Source organism: Halictus rubicundus, chromosome 2, assembly GCF_050948215.1.
Source record: "Halictus rubicundus isolate RS-2024b chromosome 2, iyHalRubi1_principal, whole genome shotgun sequence".
NCBI lineage: Eukaryota > Metazoa > Arthropoda > Insecta > Hymenoptera > Halictidae > Halictus > Halictus rubicundus.
The window spans coordinates 14,458,020-14,477,641 of NC_135150.1; the positions used below are offsets into that span (position 1 = coordinate 14,458,020).

The following is a 19,622-nucleotide window of genomic DNA, read 5'->3' on the forward strand; positions in this document are numbered from 1 at the left end:
TTCTTTGGCTCGCGCGACTCACTGAAAGGGGCGCGCAGGGGTCGTTTGTCAAGTAAAGGGGTCACCGCAATTTCGTCCCGGTGAAATACGCGAGCCCGAGACGTACATATTTGTGTGTCTTTCCCGGTTTCCTTTTCCTCGGCGATATATCTTCTTTATTAACGAGTCTCCGTTGTTTCTGCCCCGGGGCGAACTGTTGCCAAAACATCTCTATCGCAATTAAAGTAATCCGATCGACCCTCCCCGAGACCGTAGCAGATATCTGGCTACAATCTATTACCAAAGGAATTAACAATCTACAGATTAACACCGTAACAGCCTATGCCGGTGAGATCAAAGAACAATTTATTCCTGGAATAAAGCAGAAATCCCGTTACAAAGAAACGAAGCGCAAGTTATTCAAAATGCGATAGCGTTGTATTTAATATAATTCAATGACAAGTGAGCGATGACCTTCGCAACAGTTGTCCAGGGGCTTCGAAGGTTTTGAATATCAACATAACAGTTGATTTGTTGACTTTTTGTCACCGCAATGTGCCGCCTATCGCGAATTATCGGAACAGAATGATTCGAATGGCTCGTGAACTGTCGCCGGTGCCTTCCTTTCAAGCCCGCGCGGCGAGGCGTTAAATAATCTCGACGAAATGTCATATTTATAGCGAGCTGCCGCTCACCAGTTACAATTCGCGACGCGCGAAAACGATTCCGCTCATTACCGTCGAAACAATTAATTACGCGTCGGTCTGGAGGGTTTGGGTCGACGAACGGGCATTTTGTAGCTCTGCTCGGCCGTTTTCCGACGTTTTTTTCTTTTTTGTTTGCCGGCGACGCGACGCACGATGGTCTCTGCGTATTCGCCGGTGACCGAACGGAGGGAAACGAATGCAGAACAATATTTCTCGGCGGCGGCGCGTCGGCTGCCGATAAATACGGACTTCGCGCGTACAGCGAGGAGCGCCCTACCGGTTTTGCGGTATCTCGAACGGCTTAATGGCACTGTTAACTGCCGTATTATTTAACGGGGATTTATGCATTGCAGTCTGCCGATTAAAACACTACGGCGGCCGGCGCCGGCGGCCGAGAGGGGAGGACAGGTGCAGGGAAAGGTCGTGCGATATAGTGTGGGATTACGGGGATCGACAGGTTGAAAACGAGTTTTCTGCTGCAGCATTACAATAAGCTCGCCGTATTTTATCAAACATTTTAGCCCGCTTATTACCCGTTGCAAATTCATGCGAACTTGACGCATCGACTGCCACGTCGCGTCGTCGCGTCGCATACAATTCTTTTCGCCAAACTCGAATACCAATTTTTACTGCAATCTATTAACACATTACCTATCGGCGATTATTTAACCCCTCTGCGCTGTAACGTCGAGTCAGACTCGTGATGAAGATTCTGAACAGAGTCTGATAAATATGTACAGCACCGCTGAAAAGTATCCGGATACTTGCGAAATATGCATTAGCATTGCTTAAAAGTTATTTCAGTGCCTAAAATGGTGTCTAAAATCGATTTTTATTAGTTTCTGATGAAATATCTAACGTTTTCAATTAAAAATTACGTATGTGGAACTTATCAGTACTACAGTAAAATTAAATACGAGATCCATCGACGTATCCACCGCGGAGTGTCCGGACACTTTTGAGCGGTAGTGTATGCTTTTAACTCCCTCTAAATCGAAATAAAATTCTATGTTGTTGTTAATGTACAGAGAACGTATAGGCATACGATGGATATACATTCTCTCCCTCTTCCAGAAGAAGTTCTAATCACTGCAACCGTAAAATAAATCGTAGTGCAAGTCAGACCCAGTGGGAAGAAATCAATACAATGGATGGATAAATAATTGACTTCGCAAATCCCTTGTTTAGAAACGAATAAGATAAGGTGGGATCATTCAAAGTAAGACAGAACGCGGCGCTCGCAACTAATAAAACAATGTGCGCAACTCATTCAAAATCAGTGAAGAACTTGTCAATTCGAGGGATATGTAAGGATCATACTGTACAGTCAGGTAAAAGCTATTAAAGTTGAATGCTATTCGTCGCAAAGGGACAATGAACAGCAGTTTTTCGACGAACAGAAGATTCAGATCCGGTCGCATCCTCCGTTGAACGGAGACCAGCGTTCCTTATCTCGCCAGAGCAAATTCGTCGCGAGTGAATCACCGATAGCGCATTATCAGCGAGCACCAGCTACCTCGTAATCGCTCGAACATGCCTCTTAATCCGGAACAATATGCCGGTACAACGGTTCCCGGTGTCTTTTGTTCGGGGAACATATTCCATTAAAATTCCCGGAACATTTCCAGCGACCGCCGGAGTCGCGTCTCCGAGGATCCCAGAATTTTCCGTGAATGCAGAAGAACGCCCGGTGCTCTCTCTCTCTCTCTCTCTCTCTCTCTCTCTCTCTCTCCCAATATTCCGGCGTGGAAGGGAACAATTCTAAGGTCGCGCGATAACACACCTCGTTGGCTGCTAGGCGGGTTCGAATCGCGGGGGTGTTGACGGGGAGGGGAGAGGGGGGACAGGGATAGGAGAAGGAAGACGGGGTAGAGACTCGTGCGTCATCCACGTCACGATCGCTGCCAATGGGATCTCGGATCCAGCGGCGATGCTATTGAGGATTTGCATCTCTTGCCTGCCGCGACGAATGCAAGAGGAAGCTCGGGTTCGTGAGCCGGTGCGACGAAAACGATGGGAAATCCGGTTGGGTATATACCGTATAGGTATGCCCCGTGCGATGGCCGAAGGTGCGACAAGGAAGACAAACGGTATAGGTGGAACACGATAGCGTCGGCTAGAACGGGACGGAAAGTCTCGCGGAGCACGTTGGACGGAAAGAGACGGCACGGGAAGAGAGAGAGAAAGCGAGAGACAGATAGGTACCGAGAGAAACGGAGCATGGTCGATGTGTCTAGCCTAGCCCGGTTGGCTGGTTGGCTGGCTGGCTGGCTGGTTGGCTGGCTGGTTCGGGTGGCTGGATGAACCAGGGACCGTCTAGCTTGCGTCTGCCCCGCACAAACTCGGCATTATCTATACGTCTAGACACCCCTGCGCCACCGAGAGAAGACCATAGCGGTTTGGCGCTCCGCTTGTAATTTACAGCGTGCCCCACCGTGTCTCTACATCTACGATCCCGCAAATTTCTCTCTGCAGCCGCTCCTGTCCCTTTGCTCCCTCTCTGTCCTCCCTCTCCCCCCTTTGTCCGTCTTTCTCCTCTCCTTTCACCTGGCTCTTTCCACGCCACCCCATTGACCTTCGTCCCCGTGCATATGTACCCGGCAGACGACACGTTCCTTACTGCCGCGCCGCGCCGCGCTGTGCGCGACGATCCTCGCGATCCTCGCGGAACGCATCAAGGACAGAAAGAAAGATAGATAGAGAGAGACAGAGAGAGAGAGAGAGAGAGCTGGCTCGGTGTCTCGTAAGCGTCGCGAACACCGCGGGGATGATCGATCGACAAGAAACACTCAGAGGCTGAGGATGCACACAGAAGTGGCGCGGCAACACGCGAATCACTGCGGGAATTCTTCTGAACACGCTCTCTCCGGGCCCCGATGTTGATGAAGCTCGCGTGCGGGACGCGGCCACTTCAGATATCACCGGCGGTGTACGCGCGATCGAGGGGATCGCTGATAGGCCACGTGAAAAGGGAAGCAGGCGTCAATTGGTATACACGGGTGTACACGACTACGCGTGAAGAGAGTGCGAATATTGGTATCGTGATAACGACATGGGGTGGAGTAGGAGGAGGAGGAGGAGGAGCAGGAGGTGAGAGGGAGAGGATGCGCAACCCCTCGCGTGTCCGAAAGTACGCGGGCTCTCTACCCCTGACCGCGTTATCTCCCGAACGGGTAGCGTATATCGACGATCTTTCGGTGATTAATTCCAGCTGTTGGTGCCAGGAGGCTCCAGCCAATTGAATCTCTCTCACTTTCCCGTCAGGCTCGCTCCGTTGCCTTTTATCCCTTCGGCCGGCTCGCGTTTCCTCGATGATGGCTTTCCGAGAAAGAGGACGCCGCCGTGTAAATAATAGATCCCGTCTAATCGGCTTATCGTGTCGGGGACAGGTGAAGAGGGAGCCGGGGAGAGGCGAAGGGCGGCGGCGAGCCCGTTGTCCACTTTTCCTTACGAACTTTCCAGGGTACGAGAAAGAACAAAGTTGTGCGTTCCCTTTTCCGAAGCCCGGCCGCGGTAACGCGCGCAACGTTCGAATTTCTAGAATGCAATTTTCCCAAAGGAATCGGTCCTCGCTAATGCGAGAGTGGTTACGGAAGGAGAAACGGATAAAAGGAGGCGAGATGAAGAGGGGAGGGAACTACGGGAGAAAGAGAGAGAGAGAGAGAGAGAGAGAGAGAGAGAGAGAGAGGAGAGAGGTGGGAGAGAAGGAAGAGAGAAAACCGACAGAGCTCGGGTGCTAGTGGCGACGGAGTTTGAGGGTTGAACGAGCTGACGCTTTAAGCGATGTAAGTTACAGAAACTACGCTTCCGACCAGTCTCGGGCGCAGATTAGTCGTAATCTTGGCGCATTGCACTCTACAGCCATTTCCATCCCCCGAGCACCCCCACCCCAGGCCGACCTCACAACTACAAAGGTTTCCAAACCGTTACCTTCCTCGCCGAACCAAGACGAACGTTCCAGGACGCACCTAAATTCACGTACACGTGCATCGCCGCCGCGCGACAGACTGTACTTGCCGCGGTATCGCCGCTTTGATTATTTCCTGCAGGCTTAAACCGAGACGTCTACGCCTTCGTAGCCACGAGTTACAACTGCGCCGGAGATTAAACGCTTCTTGGTTTATAGCCCGCCCAGGTCTTTAGGCTCGGTTTACGTGGCTCGACGGGATTTTCCGCGGTAACTCGCCTCCCTTTTATGCAGCTCTTACTGGAAATCGATAGCACGCCGATCCTGCCCGCCACTTGCCCCGGAAACCTCCACCTTGCCGGTCCGTGGATGCATGACCACCTGACAGTCGCTTCTTTCGGGCCGACATTAAGACGCGTCGGCCCGCGAAAATATTTTCCGAATCAAAGTTCTTCGACGTCTCCTTCGCCGAATGCGTTATTCATACACGGGTGTCGAGGACTTGATAGATTACCGTTTGTTCTCGTGTGTACGGGGATTGTATAGGATATTTCATCGAGGGGAAGGATTTTTGTCCTTCGCCAGTCGGTGCTGACTCCTTCTATAGCAACGAAAATATCGAACAAACCGCGAAGAACGCCGGGGGTGCAGTCTGCTCTTCGACGGTTCTGACAATTACATTGTTAGAGTTTCGCAGCTGCTATAGCATCGAAACTGTTTCTGGTTTCTTGTGAGGAACGAAGAAAAAATGGCGGACAAAGGGCAGGATAAGGCCGAGGACAGGAAGATCGAGAAGAGTCATGCAAGACGGAGAGATCACGCGAAGAATGCGGTGATTTTCGACAAGATCTGGTACACGCGACTCGTTCGTCTGCCGTCGTCGTTCGAGGTCATCCGTTTGATCCGATGATATTTTGTTGAATTTTAGCAAAGAAGTCACTTTGCAGGACAAAATCTTTCGGCGTACCTGGCCTATGAAATACGAACACCTGACCGGTGAATTCTTTAAAAAGGTACCACGAGGAGATTCGGGGGGAATGCACGGTACAGTGTCCACGATATTCACCACTCGAATCTTAATGTGTCCCGGTGTCGTTGACCGTAGGTGCTGGCCGAAGAATGCAGAAAGAAGGGACTTCCGGCGGACACTTTCGAACGCAAACCGCCGGAAGATGCGATTAAACGTTCGCCGATTCCCCTAAAACCGTCGCCGGCCATTCCCAGAACGACATCCGGGATGGTGGGCCTGCGATCGCGCGGCCCGGAATACAATCTCGAATTCACCGGCCGCTGGTACATTTCCCCAAGATGGACGATCGAGCCACCGATGGAATCCGGCGAGTTCCGCGTCACGCAACAAAGCTTCATCTTTCTCGGTTAATATTCGCATCGACTCGATTGCAGAAATCGTAAGTTATCGAGCGCCTACACACCGTATTAACCCTTCGGGGACGACGATGGATTGCCGGTTTGCTTTTGTGGGATCGACTTTATACGATTTTACAGACGTTACAATAGTCTCTTGATGATTTGGACTATCTTCAAATTCTAGAACGATGGCCCCCATCATCCCGTTAATTTTTAACCATTTTTGTTTTCTATGTCGGTGACGATAAAGGAAAGAAAAATTTGTATTTTAGTAATAAAGTAATTTGGTAGTGATTCTTTTGAAAAAAAAATGTTTCAAAAGAAAGTTACCAGGCATAGAGAAAAATGGCGCCGCTCATAGTTCAATTGAACTTTCGTTTGAAACATTTTCGAGTAATGGAATTTAAATATAAACTGTATTATTGTAAACAATCTAATAGATGATCCTCCCTAGAGGAGATTAGGTAGAGCCAGTTCTCTTGTGCCTATGCTATTTAATGTGTAGACGCTCGGCAACTTACGATCTCTGTACACTACAAGGTACGCGATTACTGGGTCGTTAGAACGTATTTTGCATCGTCAACCTACGTATCGCATTAAGATAATCAACATGAAATCACGTCGTTAGATTAAACTTTCATGAAGGCCGTGGCACGAAGGAGTACAATCTGTCGATCGGTTGACTTACAATTAGCGTTAACACTAGATTCATCGATATTGATAAGAATAGGTGTAAAAAGTACTATATGCTAATGTTCGAAGTTAGACAGTTGGAGAAAAAATAACTTGGGATACGTATTGATTGTGTATAGCTAAAAAATAATATTTATTGTTCCTATGCCGCGTCAAATCAACGGGTTCCATAAATCTTAATGTTAATACTCAATCGAGGAATTGGTACAAATTGTTGACTGCGTGTTTTTCTGTATACAGTGCATTGTACACTGTAACACGTGTATCAAAAAATAGATTGTGGAGGCGGGTTTGTTTGCAAACAGTGTGGCAATGAGAATTTTTTTCGGAGAACATGAAAAATGTCGGAGTAATATTTATATAGAAAATATGCTTTGTACATGATATATAGTCACTCTAAAATGAGAGGTTCGTTTCGCTCGTAGGGTATTTACACGCCGAACCACTTCTTTTTGAGAGTCGGTGGTAGCTTTTCTGTTAGTGATATCGGGTTCACTTCGACGGCAACCATTTCTTCGTCGTTTAACCAGTCCAGATAAACCAGGTGCTGTGAACAGTGCGAACAACATTTCCTCTTACTTTTATTCAAGATTCGTTCGATGGAGAATTGAAATTACCTTGTACTTCTTCAGAACTTGGAAGGTTTGCTGGGACTGCGAGCTCAGAATGGAACTACTGTCCTCCGTGATGTCGCCATTTTCGCGTTTCGGAATTTTCGCCTCTTTGTCTGGGAGCTCGTTCGACTTATTGATCACGTAGACCGTCGAGTCGTCGTGCATGATTATAATGTTCTCGTTCCGAGAGTCGAAAATTATGTTCGTTATGGGGAATGATCGCGCGAGCCATTGTTTCGGCAGTCGGCTTTGCAAGTTGTTCGAGAATTTCGTGTACTGCCTCTGCAGAAGGTTGTACTCGACGATCTGAAATGAAACCCGGGGATTGAGTGCTACAGATAATTACCGATAAAACCGCGGCGTTTTACGGTTTTTAATTTTGCTCGCGGTGAGATATTGGAAGGGAGTTATAGCAGTAATCTAGCGCAAGCTCCGCGGAAGGCAGGAAATCCTGCGGATGGATTAGACGTTTTTTACGGGCTGCTGTAATTACTGTTAACTCATCGTTTTACGACGCCGGGTTGCCTCGCTGTAATGCCTTAATATTTCACAGTTGACCTTATTTTTCTTACCTTGTGGTCAGAATACACCACGACCAAGTTCAGAGTATCTTTCTGTACAGCCATGGCTGTTGGAGGGCAATTGTACTTAGGCAGCAACCATGCCACAGGCGCGTCTGTGTTTACAGTTTCGCTAACGTTGTAGATTGCAATTGAGCCTTGGCGGTCGGCGCAAACGAAATATTTACTGTCAGGAGAAAAACAAACCAGTCCTACGTTTACGATAGACTCTTCGTTCGTGTGGAATGAACCGAGATGCCTCAAACGTTTCTTTTCTACTTTATAGAGCGTCACTGTGTTCCTCTTTCCGTCATTGTTAATTGTTACGAATAATTTACCGTTTGGACTGAATAACATTTTCTGTATCCTGGTTGCGGAAATGTCGGAGTCGTTCTTCGACAATTGCGTGTCCCCTTCGACAACGTCAAAGTTGAAAACTCTAACGTGACTATCGGTCGAGTACACAATTGTTTTGGAGTCTTTATTGATGGCGCAAGAAATGATACTTTCATCTCCTTTCGTTTTCAATTGTAGCAATTTTATTGGCTCCTCTTCTAGCTGATGTATCATACCGGGATGAACAGACTCTGAAGAAACTTTAATAGGAGAACCAAGCCTCCACAATTCAAGGAAATTTGTGTATCTTAATAAAATACACCTAGATTTTCTACAAACGGTAGAGCACGGTGGCTGAAGCAACGGAGGATACTTAAGGAGGACCTTGGGTGGATAGCTCGATTGAGCTAGATATCCATCCACGCCAGCAGAGTATAGTTTTCCATCTGCATCTACGAGAGCTCTCACATCGTGAGCATGCAACCGCCTTTCAATTCCTTTTACCCATTGTGGTTTGCCAGTAGACTTTGTAATTATTTTACAAAAACTTCTTACCACAGGGTCAACGCCGGCGCAATATACAATATTCATATCATGGGATAACGTAACAGCTAATACGTCTGCAGTATGGCTTTCGTGGGATTCGATTAAGGTGCCTATGTGAGGATCCCAAAATGATAAACAGCCACGAGAATCTCCAGACACTATAACATTATCATCTGTAACAGCTAAGCACCAAATAATAGTCTCTTTTTTAGTCTCTTTTCTAGATGTTGTCATCTTGTGAATCGCGTGGCCCGATATAGCACTCCAAACCCTAATTGTGTCTACGGATCCTGTGTAAATCATTTCTCCTGTGTTGTCCCATTTGATGCAAAGAATTCGTCCCTTCTGTTTGTCAAAAATTCTTTCGTATATCAGAGCATCGCTGGTTACAGTAAACGTATTGATGTATCCGTCCTCTGTACCAACAGCTAAACAAGTTTTTTTATGATTGAGGTCCATGCACCAAGCTGCACCTCCTGTGACTGCAACCTCATTTTTAATAGACGATGTCGTTAAATTATATTCTGTTATCATTCCATGGAGACCTGTTGAGAATAATCTTGGACCGATCCACAGAATACTCTCAATGGAGTTTTCTTGACGTCCAGCTATTGTATATTCCACAAAAGGTGCATTCCCAACATTCCAAACTTCAATGGAATTGTCATTTCTGTAAAAAGATTAGTAAAACATCTATTATAGTTGTACTTAACGTGGCAGCTACATAGGTGTACACAGAAACTAACCTCGCAAGTGCTAACTTCCTGGTTTTTGATTCGTAAGACAAACAAGTAACAGAACGAGGTTCTAAATTATAGAACCTAATATTATGTATTTTACAGGTGGACATGATTTATTTATATTCGTAAGATCATTTACAACAGTGTTGTTAATCTAATTGTACAAACTATATTTACACACTAAAAAACATAACCACAACTGTCACGCACGTGGAGCGTGGACTCTGCGATCGAGTCTTTTCGTGTTTTTATATTGGTACCAGTTTTGAATAGAACTGTAGGAATTTATGTACACCTGAATCTGACCTGAATTCAATTTTTGTTATGCTTGAAATTATCAATACAATGTTAGTGAAATATTAATAAAATGACAATATTCCAAATCCAATTCAAGCAATTTGAAAAATCCTGCATTTCATTTGTAACTAAGTTGTTCATATCTATTTATGAAACCGAAGAAGATAAATTTTGAACTTATGTACAAATTATTTTGTGTAGAATATATAGACGATAACGTTATATAATTATGTAATTGTAAATTAACAGGTGCCTAATGTTCGGCAATGAAAACGTTGTTGAATAACCATATTCTGGTTTTACGACAGGAAAGGATTATGTTGCACGTTATCACGTTAATAAACATAGTGACTCATCTGTATATATACGTAGCATTTTTGTGAGTTATGAAATAGACTGTCATTCAATGTTGACATGGCTTAAATACTAAGCTAAATGCGATTATAAATACAATGAAAATGATAATTCACATGTGTCGACTTTTTACAACATATTTCTGACATGTTTCTTTTGTGAATAGCACTTGTTAAAATCACGTGACTCTATATCCTTTTACATGGTTGGGGATTCCCTGTAATATGAAGAAAACTGATAGTGATTTTAATAAATCGGTACTTATAATTTATTTTTTAAATGAAGCGGCTTATACTATGTGTTCTGAAACTAATATTATCAACATCTCCCATCACTCATTCAGTACAACATTATCAACTCTTCGAAGAAGAGATAAAATCGCACATTCGTTTCCTTATCAGTTAAAAATATTCTAATGTGAAATTTCATTTCTACGAAATTGTTGTAGTTTTGATATAATGTAAACTTGATATTTCCCAATTAATGGAAAAAGTTTGAGAATAAAATATGAGTCGATATTTACACATTATAATGCAATCGATATGATATACAATCGTATGATTCATCTGTACGCATCGTACAGGTGACAATAGTGAATCTACAGTGATCTACAGCTCGCAGAAGTGACATAATATAATGCTGACATATTGTACCGTTGAGTGATTACTAGTTGCATTTGAGCGTTTCATTGGAGAATATTTTTAACGTTCCAGAATCATTATCTGCGCTCGGATCGCGCAAGCGCACATCATACTAAAATAAGAGTTTCCAACATTCAACCTACTTCATATCAGTTACTCGCATGAAGTTTCAGTCGAAGGTTCATAAGTGGGGGAATGTGACATCTTCGTGTGACTCCAATCCTGCAGTTCTTGTAATACAAACCGTATTGCATAGATAAACGTAATCGACAGTGCAAAGTCGTCCACGCAATTATCATTCGAAGCGTATACGATCAACCCGCCGCTTCAGGATCTTAAAACACTCTGTTAAAGAGGTAAATAATTGCTTAATTTTTACTCGGCGCACGAATGTACAGTTATCGATTGTAACGATTTCTAGAAATTGCGCATGACGCATCAAATTAACTCTTGCGAACAGCAATATATTTGTTTGTTAAGCATTGTACACGGATGTAAATATGTTCCGCTGTGCCATTGCGGAAGAAATTGTTTTATAGGACATGGCACAGCTGTACGGAAAATGTCCGCTCTCGAGGTTCAGTTCATTTAGTTATCGTTCTATGTAGGAAACGTTGATGCATCATTTTGTTTACTTCGTCGCAATGTTATAAGTAACTAGCCGGGACTACTTATTAATTGTTATAATGAAATTTACGTCTAAAAAAGAAAGATAATATTGCGGTTGCTCATCGATGTGAAATTAAAATAGCTTCATCTAAAGTTGCGTTCACATTTGTTATCCCAACTGGTTCTGTTATCACGACATATTGCCTAAACTCTAAACAATAACGAATCTAAGCGGTGGTGGTATTCGTAACATGCTTTTCTGTTCCGATTCTAGGAAAATAAATAGTGAGAAATTCCAGTTATTTGGTAGCAATAGACAGATTAAGTTAAATTGAAAATAGGTCCTGAGCTGAATCTCTTTCCATCTCGACGAGATCACGAATAACTAAAACATATCGACGTACCTTTATGTAACTTGATGGCTTTAATTGTTTTTTCTTTCGCTTTTTTTTTCAATGTCAGTATTAATTAAAAGAAATACATATATGTATGTACTGTGTATTCGTGTTTTTAATAAAAGATAATATTTTCTTCTAACAGCAATGTTAACTCAAAAGCATATATAGTATATAAACTTAGAGATAATTATTAACTGATGTTCTTTAGATGTATTTTCAGCTCACATTAATCTTCTAAAAAATTGATAGAACTTATACTCATATTTATACTACATATTTACATGTGTTGCATATGTATATGTTTATAGTTGTAAGCACTAAATAAGTTTATGTCAGATCAATCACATGTTGCTCTCAAAATATCTATAAGTATGGGTATAAGTTTCTACATATGTTTGAATTTAATAATTTCAGGTGTGTCTGTTTAATATGATATAGGAAAGGACTGATATATGGTATTGAGATAAGATAACAGAGTACTTTCATGTAATGTTTGTGTGTACATTCAAATTAACAACATTTGAAATGCTCTAATGTTTAACTTTTTTCTAATAATTTTTTATAACTACTATAATACTTTTTACAATAATGTTTTGTAACTATTTCAATTATGTATAGAAGAAATATGCTTAAATGTTTTTGTTATTACGTATTTTGATTTATTATAGAAGTTTTGTATAAAGTTAATTCATATTTATTATTGAATTAACTTGAGCTATCTATTTTGTCCACATAGTATTTTAAAACTATACTGTGTGTCTTATAATCTATCGTTATGGTGAATTAATATTGCAATTAATTATATGCAAATTAAATGTTATTATATCATAATTTGAAGGTTGCGGATACATTCGTGCGCTGATGCTCTATTTATGTTTTTTTTTACAGTAACTTGTTATAATTTTAGATTATTTTTCAGCTAAAAGAAACATAAGATGGCAAATTGGCAAGGTGCACCCGGTGGAGGATATTATCCAGGACAACAAGGTTCTAGTATTTTATTTTCTATGTTCACACTATTTTCAACATCATGTGCGTTTCTAATATTAAAGCCATAGAATGTTTAGCAAACTGTAAACATCATGATGCTTATTTCAAGTGGCAATCATCGCTCTTAGCCATTTATGCGTGCGAGTGCGCGCGTGTGTGTGTGTGTGTGTGTGTACGCTTTGATCAGAATTTACAATCATTATCAGCTAATAATACTCTTATAATATTCACATATGTATATGAAAGGGGTTAATATACCAGTGTGACTATTAATAACTGTCATGCAATATCACCAGAGATATGCGAGGACACGAAAATGTCAAGACAGGACAAGTCAAGAATTTTCTTCGGGATTTGTCATTGGGTTTTCGCATACCTCTAAATATCACTAATCAGTGGCTGTTATTAGAGCACAAAAGTTTATGGACAATGATGTTTATATAAATTAGAGAGCAAAATTCAATTTAGCATAATGTTTTATGCATTAAATGTTGATTGTGCAGGATATCCACAACCAAATCCTGGGTACCCACCACCTCAAGACGGGTATAATCCAGGATATCCACCTCCATACGGAACAATCCCACCAGGTATACATACTTTTTATTCTAACAAAATTTATTAGATAACATATATAATACCTATACACAAATCGTATAATAAATATCATTTTATTTTGTTGCAGCACCTGGTTTTGTTCCACCAGGAGGACAAGCACCGGGAGGTCCAATATTTTCAGCACATCCCATCATGTATGACACACATCATGCAGAAGATCCTATGGGGGTCGAAATCAAAGGATTTGGTTTCACTGATGAATCAATCAGGAAGGGATTCATCAGGTTTGTGTCATGTGATTCCTTTAAAATTCCTAAAATTCCTTAAGATTCCTTTAAAACATCTCTTAATTGTAACATTATATCCTTCTCTTAGGAAAGTGTACAGTATACTGATGTGTCAACTTTTGATTACGGTGGGAATGATAGCATTATTCCTTTATCACCGACCTACTAAGCTATGGGTTCAACATCATCTGGAGATATTTTGGATTTGTTTTGCAGTCACTATTATTTTGATCATATGTATGACTTGCTGTACAAGCGTGAGGCGAAAATCTCCGATGAATTTCATATTTTTGTTCTTATTCACGGTAGCAGAAGGTTTTCTGTTAGCTACGGCTGCCTCGACATATGATTCTGAGGAGGTAAGATATAAAAGAGAAAAATACAAAAAATATTATAAAATTGTAGGACTTTTTAAACGTATTATTCATTTTTTAATGTTTGTAGGTGTTATTAGCCGTTGGAATTACAGCTGCCGTTTGTTTTGCATTAACACTGTTTGCATTCCAAACGAAAATCGACTTCACTGGTCTGTCAAGTGTTCTTTATGTTGCGCTCATTATTCTTCTACTGTTTGGAATAATCTCAATGATCTGGAATGGACCAACTATAAGACTAGTTTACGCATCGCTTGGGGCTTTGCTGTTCTCTGTATACTTGATCTATGACACGCAAACAATGATTGGTGGAAATCATAAGTGTAGCATTTCTCCGGAAGAGTATATCTTCGCAGCGTTGAGTCTTTACTTAGACGTAGTTAACATCTTCCTTTACATATTGTATATTATTGGAGCAACGCACGACTAAATACTGTAATATATAATGTTTCTGTCAGTCGCTGGATTATTCTTTAATGCGTGAAATGCTTTTATTTTATTATTCTGTTTTAACTCTCTTTCCTTTTTTTAGTAAGAGAGAATTACAGATGAATAATCGAAACACGAAAAGAAAAATTCAACAGCATACTATAAGCGTTAATTTCTGTGAAATAATAGCTTTTACACGTTTTTCAAATTATTGCTATCACAGAAAAGCATAGAAAAATAAATATTTTGAAGCTCGACTGCTAGCCTTGTAAGTCAAGCAAAATAATTCCTATGCTTACCTTGAGTGGCAAGCTAATTGTTATTTGTAGTTAATAGTGTGGCTAAGATTCTGATAAATGTGAAAGCATTATGAACACGTGTATTTATCTTTCATCGTTTTGTTTGTTTTGTATACAGAGTCAAAGAAAGCATTATTCTTGTATATTAAATTTCCCTGTACCCTACAGTATATCTTCTCAGGACATATATTTTTTTGTACCGTCTTTATATCCAGGACACAATTGGTTTAGCTGATGTTAAATGTTTATATACGCGCTAGATTAGAATACAATGATATTGAAATTTGTTGCAATTTTCGAAATCGTCTTATAAGTGTTTATATACATTTACATATTATGTGTATTTAGGAAATAGATGTCATGTTATCGATAATATTTCAATAAAAGTATTCTAAAGTAGAAATCAGTATTTAGATTTTCCGTTCTAAATATTTTTTAACAATTATTCAATCTCAATTCTTTCATGTAGATTCTCCGACAATTAACATTGATGTATTGCGATACATTGTGAAAGCACATATGTATTCAATACTGCATAGCTGCATATGGTTACGAAAATTCTAGTGACAATATTATATGCATAATTGCATATTACTATACATTATATTTATTGTGTGGGACATAAGGAAACGAGTACTTGAAAATTGTGAATATTTTTATATTTGTAGTAAATTAGTCTTACACAAATAGGATAAAAGCTCTTGATTTCAAGCTTTCAGATTTTAACTTGTAAATAAGCATATATAGTGCAATGTCGGTATGAAAAAGCATTCAATGTTCACATAGATTTTTTAAGTTTAAAAGCCCACATTCATTCTCACTCTTCTTAATATGGTAACAAATTGCAGCCTCATAGCAAATAAATTGTTCCTAGTTAACTTTGTTCGTGCAACAATGCATGGAGTTTCATATGGAAAACAAAGCTCCATCAGCAGTACTTATTATCGATTTCTTATATTATTTATAAAAACTCTGATAGAGCTTCAATATTTGTATACATGCAATAAACATATTCATAAGTACAATTGTATATATATGTGACAAACAGCATTTATGTTCCACCCTTTGAAACCCAAATATAGTTAAAAAAATTCACCTTACAAATGAGAGATGTTTCTTTTTATACCTCGAGTAAAATGTATTCTCCGAACAGTTATTGAATAAGTTGAATTGAATTTGTTTAGGCAGTGATGTGAAGAGTTTAATTATACTATTATGCTTTAAATTATGCACTAAATCTATCCACAAATCTATTTTGAGTGGCACGAGCTGATATATAAGTTTATTATGCGCCATTAAAATAAATAATATAAAATTAGCAGCACCGATTAGAACTTCTTTCCACCCTCCGATCGACTGTTACTCTATCAGGAGCATCTTGGGGTTCTTTTCCATGTGTTTTTTCCAATATTGCTTCTGCTAATTCACTAAATGCACGATCGATGTTGATGTCTGCCTTTGCAGATGTTTCCATAAATCTGATACCATGTTCTCTCGCTATCTGTAAAGTTACATCAATTTATTAATTTCAAACATTCGGTTTCCAGGTATAATTCACAATATCATAACAACTAAGTTTTCATTATTTTACCGCTTCTCCTCTTTCTGTGCTGACTACACGTCTGTCTTCCATGTCACTTTTATTCCCTAATATCATTTTTTCTACATCTTCGTTTGCATGCTATAATGATAGAAAATAGAATGATACAGAACAGAGCTGTTTTGTCTATTTGAACCAAATATACAAATTTTCAATTATACTTACTTCATCGATATTTCTTAACCATTTGACAATGTTTTCAAATGTTTTCTCATTGGTAATATCGTAAACAAGCATAATACCCATTGCACCCCTGTAGTACGATGTCGTAATAGTATGAAATCTTTCTTGACCAGCAGTATCCCTGCAAATATATAGATTACACAATGTTTAGATACATTTAATGTTTCACAACTTACCATATTTGTAATTTGATTTTCTTTCCTCTTAATTCCACTGTCTTGATTTTAAAATCGATACCTACATAAAGAAGAAGACAGAATTTAGTATCTATTTATACGAAACAATCAACCGATTCCTCATTCATGATAATAATAGTTATTACACTTTCGACATTCAGTTTGCATTCAAAAAGAGTGACATTTTAATACAAACTATTTAAAAAATTTTCAAGCAACATTTTTCACATAGTTTCATATAGAGGGTTAGCAATGTTTGATGCAAAGAATGATTCACGATTGTAACTGAACATCAATTGAAGTCCGATCAAAAACCTAACAATTAACAGTTAACGATTAATGTTTTTAATTAGCGATTGACGATCAACGAGTAATTTACAATCAGTAATTGCCGACTAAATTCGTCAATCGATCAAACCAATCACGACCAATTTTGACGATTAAATTTTATCAGCCGTTAGCATTGGGCCAACTGATTGACTTAAAAATTTGAATCGATTAATGCTGAACATTGTTTGGTAGTAGGATATGGCAATTTCATCTCAGTAGCATAACCTACTGTGCCGAAAGAAATTTCCACCGTCGGATGATCCGGTTCGCGAGTTGCGCTTCTTTTACGTACGGGCAATCAATTATTCGTAATTGTTTCTCTTACCTATAGTAGAAATAAATGTTGTGGAGAAGGCATCGTCCGAAAATCTAAACAATATACAGGTCTTGCCGACTCCGGAATCACCGATGAGCAATAGTTTGAACAACAGATCGTACGTCTTTTTCGCCATTTCACTGTTGATCCGTGTTAACGAGACGCCGAAGAAAACAAAACGAGTCGAACCTGTGGAGCACGATTCACAGTTTTTCCAGACGATGATGTTTCGAACATCGAACGCTCTGAACGATTATAGGTTTCAAGGTCGGACGAGGGCGCGTCTCGACGTCCAACGGGGCCTCTTTAACGACGGAAAAACCGGTCACAGGGGCTGACTATTAAAAGACAATACGACGTCACACAACAGACCAGCACGCAGAAGCATCAGGGTAACTTTGCACTTTGCGTCCTGACGGAGTTCGAACGAGTCAGAAAGTGAATCGGCTAACCAATGATTTCTTGGTATGAACGTTTTATCGTTGTTACAATTCACGAAACCACACCGGCTCCGACTGCAAATATTCCATCTACCACGGGAGGTCACCACCACTGCAAGAACGATTTTAAATTACCCGGATGTTAGACAGAATGTATACATAAATCAGCACCGTGTTATTGCTTATTTTATCGATTTCGCACTGTTCATTTCTACTTGCACATACGTAACTGTACTTTGTTTGCTCTGTATCGATGCGTGTCGAAATGAAAACGTCTGACGCTCCGCGAAGCTACGTGCTTTTCATTTTGTGCTTGACATAATTATTATGTCAATAATAACGTGTCAATTATATATTAAGAAAACGAATTCTTTGCAACAGTACCTTTAAAAATTTCTGTATGTAATTCAACTCGAAACAGCGATTCATAGGCGCCGATTCAGTGTGGTATTTATCGTTTACCACATTTAGATATAGCGCGATGATGCACGTCGGATATTACATATGTGGTCGTTATATCGTATGTGCGTGTGTGCAAGAACCTCTGATGCATCTAGCAACAAGTAAATGAGTTTAAGACGTCACGAATCATATACAAGGTGTCTTATTCAAACTGTTATCATTTTTCAGTGCTTCCGAGAAATGTCTTAAAATTCGTTTTTCTTTCTATGCTAAAGCTCATTGGACTATTTTGTATAGTCTGTCTCATGCTCCTCTTGAGAGTTCGAATTAATACTTTTTTGTTCTTGATAATTTTTGTTTTAAATATTTATATATGCATGTACATTTTTGATGAATATATTTTATAGCCACTTCTCGATTGAAGCAATTACTTCAGAGATCACGTCCGCAAAAAACTTTCTACTTTTTAATACGAAGAATGTGATTATTTTTTCTTATAAATTGCATTTCTTATTACATGAGAAAGTAATACTATTTCCACTCTGAGTAAATCACCTACAAATGTAAAAATTCACCTGTCGTTCAAGTTATAAACATTCGTTATAATAATAATAATAACAATAATAATAATAATAATAATATTTATTTCTTGATGGCCTCAAAATAGGATTCACTTTACATACATCTTTATATATCTCCCACAATTAATGCACTATAGAAATATAAGCTATCAAAAATAATTTTACAATTTTCATGTAACAATAAAATCACCTCGTTTGTGACACAATATGCACTTTAGGGGAACACTTTTTTGACCAGTTGAAAAGCATGACTTTTTTCATGTAATCTACGAACGTAACGTTTAGAACAGTCACCGACGAGATATATGTTCTCGTCGGTGGCTCAGTTCTGTTCCCCGCTGGAAGCTGCTCGGTCACCGACGAGATATATATAAAGACTGCCAGCCCCCGTGTTAAACTGCGAGTCTCAAAGTGGGTCCCAGGTGGGTACTGAGAGCGGTCGGTAACGGCCCCAATCACCGACGAGATATTCTCGTCGGTGCCGCGGGGCACTAGAGCTCCCTTACCATTCCTGTGTCATCCTACCGTATCGGTCAGAACTAATAATGTGGAACTAATATCACAGACGATATGTGGGAGTACGCCAGTGACCTTATGGAATTAAGGAAAAAAATTAAATTAGATTAATTTAACTTCTTAATTCCTTAAGGAATTCTTATAATCGTTAAGCAAGCAGAGATATTAAATTTATCAGTGTATTGTGTTCAATAAATTAATGCGTGCGAATGTTCATGGTTCAAAAGTTATTCTGTATATTGAGTTCTATCATCTATCTTTACTAAAAAAATTAGGTGACAAAATGGTCAAGGGAGTGCTTGTCCACATCATTGGCGAAAGGAATTGTTATAAACATTAAACAGCCAGATATAATAAATTTAACAGTGAATTGCGTACGATAAATTAATACG

The 19,622-nt window shown here is 39.9% G+C and overlaps 4 protein-coding genes across 5 annotated transcripts; 2 read left to right on the forward strand and 2 right to left on the reverse strand.

Annotated features, from left to right (window-relative positions):
- Positions 1-3,348: 3,348 nt before the first annotated feature.
- On the forward strand, positions 3,349-6,098 carry LOC143365380 (uncharacterized). The gene is made up of 3 exons (XM_076805499.1): positions 3,349-5,445; positions 5,522-5,606; positions 5,699-6,098. The coding sequence occupies exons 1-3, from the start codon at positions 5,342-5,344 to the stop codon at positions 5,972-5,974; spliced, it is 465 nt and encodes a 154-aa protein (XP_076661614.1). The 5' UTR covers positions 3,349-5,341; the 3' UTR covers positions 5,975-6,098.
- A 665-nt stretch (positions 6,099-6,763) lies between these two features.
- Positions 6,764-10,186, reverse strand: L(3)72dn (UTP4 small subunit processome component l(3)72Dn). Its single transcript, XM_076805464.1, has 4 exons — positions 9,457-10,186; positions 7,841-9,380; positions 7,272-7,574; positions 6,764-7,201 (listed from the first exon to the last, which is right to left on the reverse strand). The coding sequence occupies exons 1-4, from the start codon at positions 9,558-9,560 to the stop codon at positions 7,085-7,087; spliced, it is 2,064 nt and encodes a 687-aa protein (XP_076661579.1). The 5' UTR covers positions 9,561-10,186; the 3' UTR covers positions 6,764-7,084.
- Positions 10,187-10,886: 700 nt separating this feature from the next.
- On the forward strand, positions 10,887-15,090 carry Lfg (Glutamate NMDA receptor-associated protein 1 lifeguard). Its single transcript, XM_076805488.1, has 6 exons — positions 10,887-11,098; positions 12,669-12,736; positions 13,243-13,329; positions 13,425-13,581; positions 13,673-13,943; positions 14,029-15,090. The coding sequence occupies exons 2-6, from the start codon at positions 12,685-12,687 to the stop codon at positions 14,386-14,388; spliced, it is 927 nt and encodes a 308-aa protein (XP_076661603.1). The 5' UTR covers positions 10,887-11,098; positions 12,669-12,684; the 3' UTR covers positions 14,389-15,090.
- A 233-nt stretch (positions 15,091-15,323) lies between these two features.
- Positions 15,324-18,267, reverse strand: Rab10 (RAS oncogene family member Rab10). Of its 2 annotated transcripts, XM_076805497.1 has the most exons (7): positions 18,116-18,267; positions 17,744-17,843; positions 17,301-17,629; positions 16,646-16,706; positions 16,452-16,590; positions 16,278-16,367; positions 15,324-16,187 (listed from the first exon to the last, which is right to left on the reverse strand). In XM_076805497.1, the coding sequence occupies exons 3-7, from the start codon at positions 17,425-17,427 to the stop codon at positions 16,002-16,004; spliced, it is 603 nt and encodes a 200-aa protein (XP_076661612.1). In that variant the 5' UTR covers positions 17,428-17,629; positions 17,744-17,843; positions 18,116-18,267; the 3' UTR covers positions 15,324-16,001. The 2 variants fall into 2 exon arrangements, with proteins under 2 accessions (XP_076661612.1, XP_076661611.1); XM_076805496.1 differs by having other exon boundaries at positions 17,301-17,843.
- Between the last annotated feature and the right edge of the window lie 1,355 nt (positions 18,268-19,622).

What these genes read in the sequence shown, in the direction of transcription:
- LOC143365380 (XM_076805499.1), top strand. Translation starts at nt 5,342, where the DNA reads ATGGCGGACAAAGGGCAGGATAAGGCCGAGGACAGGAAGATCGAGAAG. An exon ending in GTGATTTTCGACAAGATCTG is followed by an intron (nt 5,446 to 5,521) that starts GTACACGCGACT and finishes GTTGAATTTTAG; the next exon opens with CAAAGAAGTCACTTTGCAGG. An exon ending in CCGGTGAATTCTTTAAAAAG is followed by an intron (nt 5,607 to 5,698) that starts GTACCACGAGGA and finishes CGTTGACCGTAG; the next exon opens with GTGCTGGCCGAAGAATGCAG.
- Rab10 (XM_076805497.1), bottom strand. Translation starts at nt 17,427, where the DNA reads ATGGCGAAAAAGACGTACGATCTGTTGTTCAAACTATTGCTCATCGGT. An exon ending in AACATTTATTTCTACTATAG is followed by an intron (nt 16,707 to 17,300) that starts GTAAGAGAAACA and finishes TTCTTTATGTAG; the next exon opens with GTATCGATTTTAAAATCAAG. An exon ending in GGTTAAGAAATATCGATGAA is followed by an intron (nt 16,368 to 16,451) that starts GTAAGTATAATT and finishes CTATCATTATAG; the next exon opens with CATGCAAACGAAGATGTAGA.
- Lfg (XM_076805488.1), top strand. Translation starts at nt 12,685, where the DNA reads ATGGCAAATTGGCAAGGTGCACCCGGTGGAGGATATTATCCAGGACAA. An exon ending in ATACGGAACAATCCCACCAG is followed by an intron (nt 13,330 to 13,424) that starts GTATACATACTT and finishes ATTTTGTTGCAG; the next exon opens with CACCTGGTTTTGTTCCACCA. An exon ending in CGACATATGATTCTGAGGAG is followed by an intron (nt 13,944 to 14,028) that starts GTAAGATATAAA and finishes TAATGTTTGTAG; the next exon opens with GTGTTATTAGCCGTTGGAAT.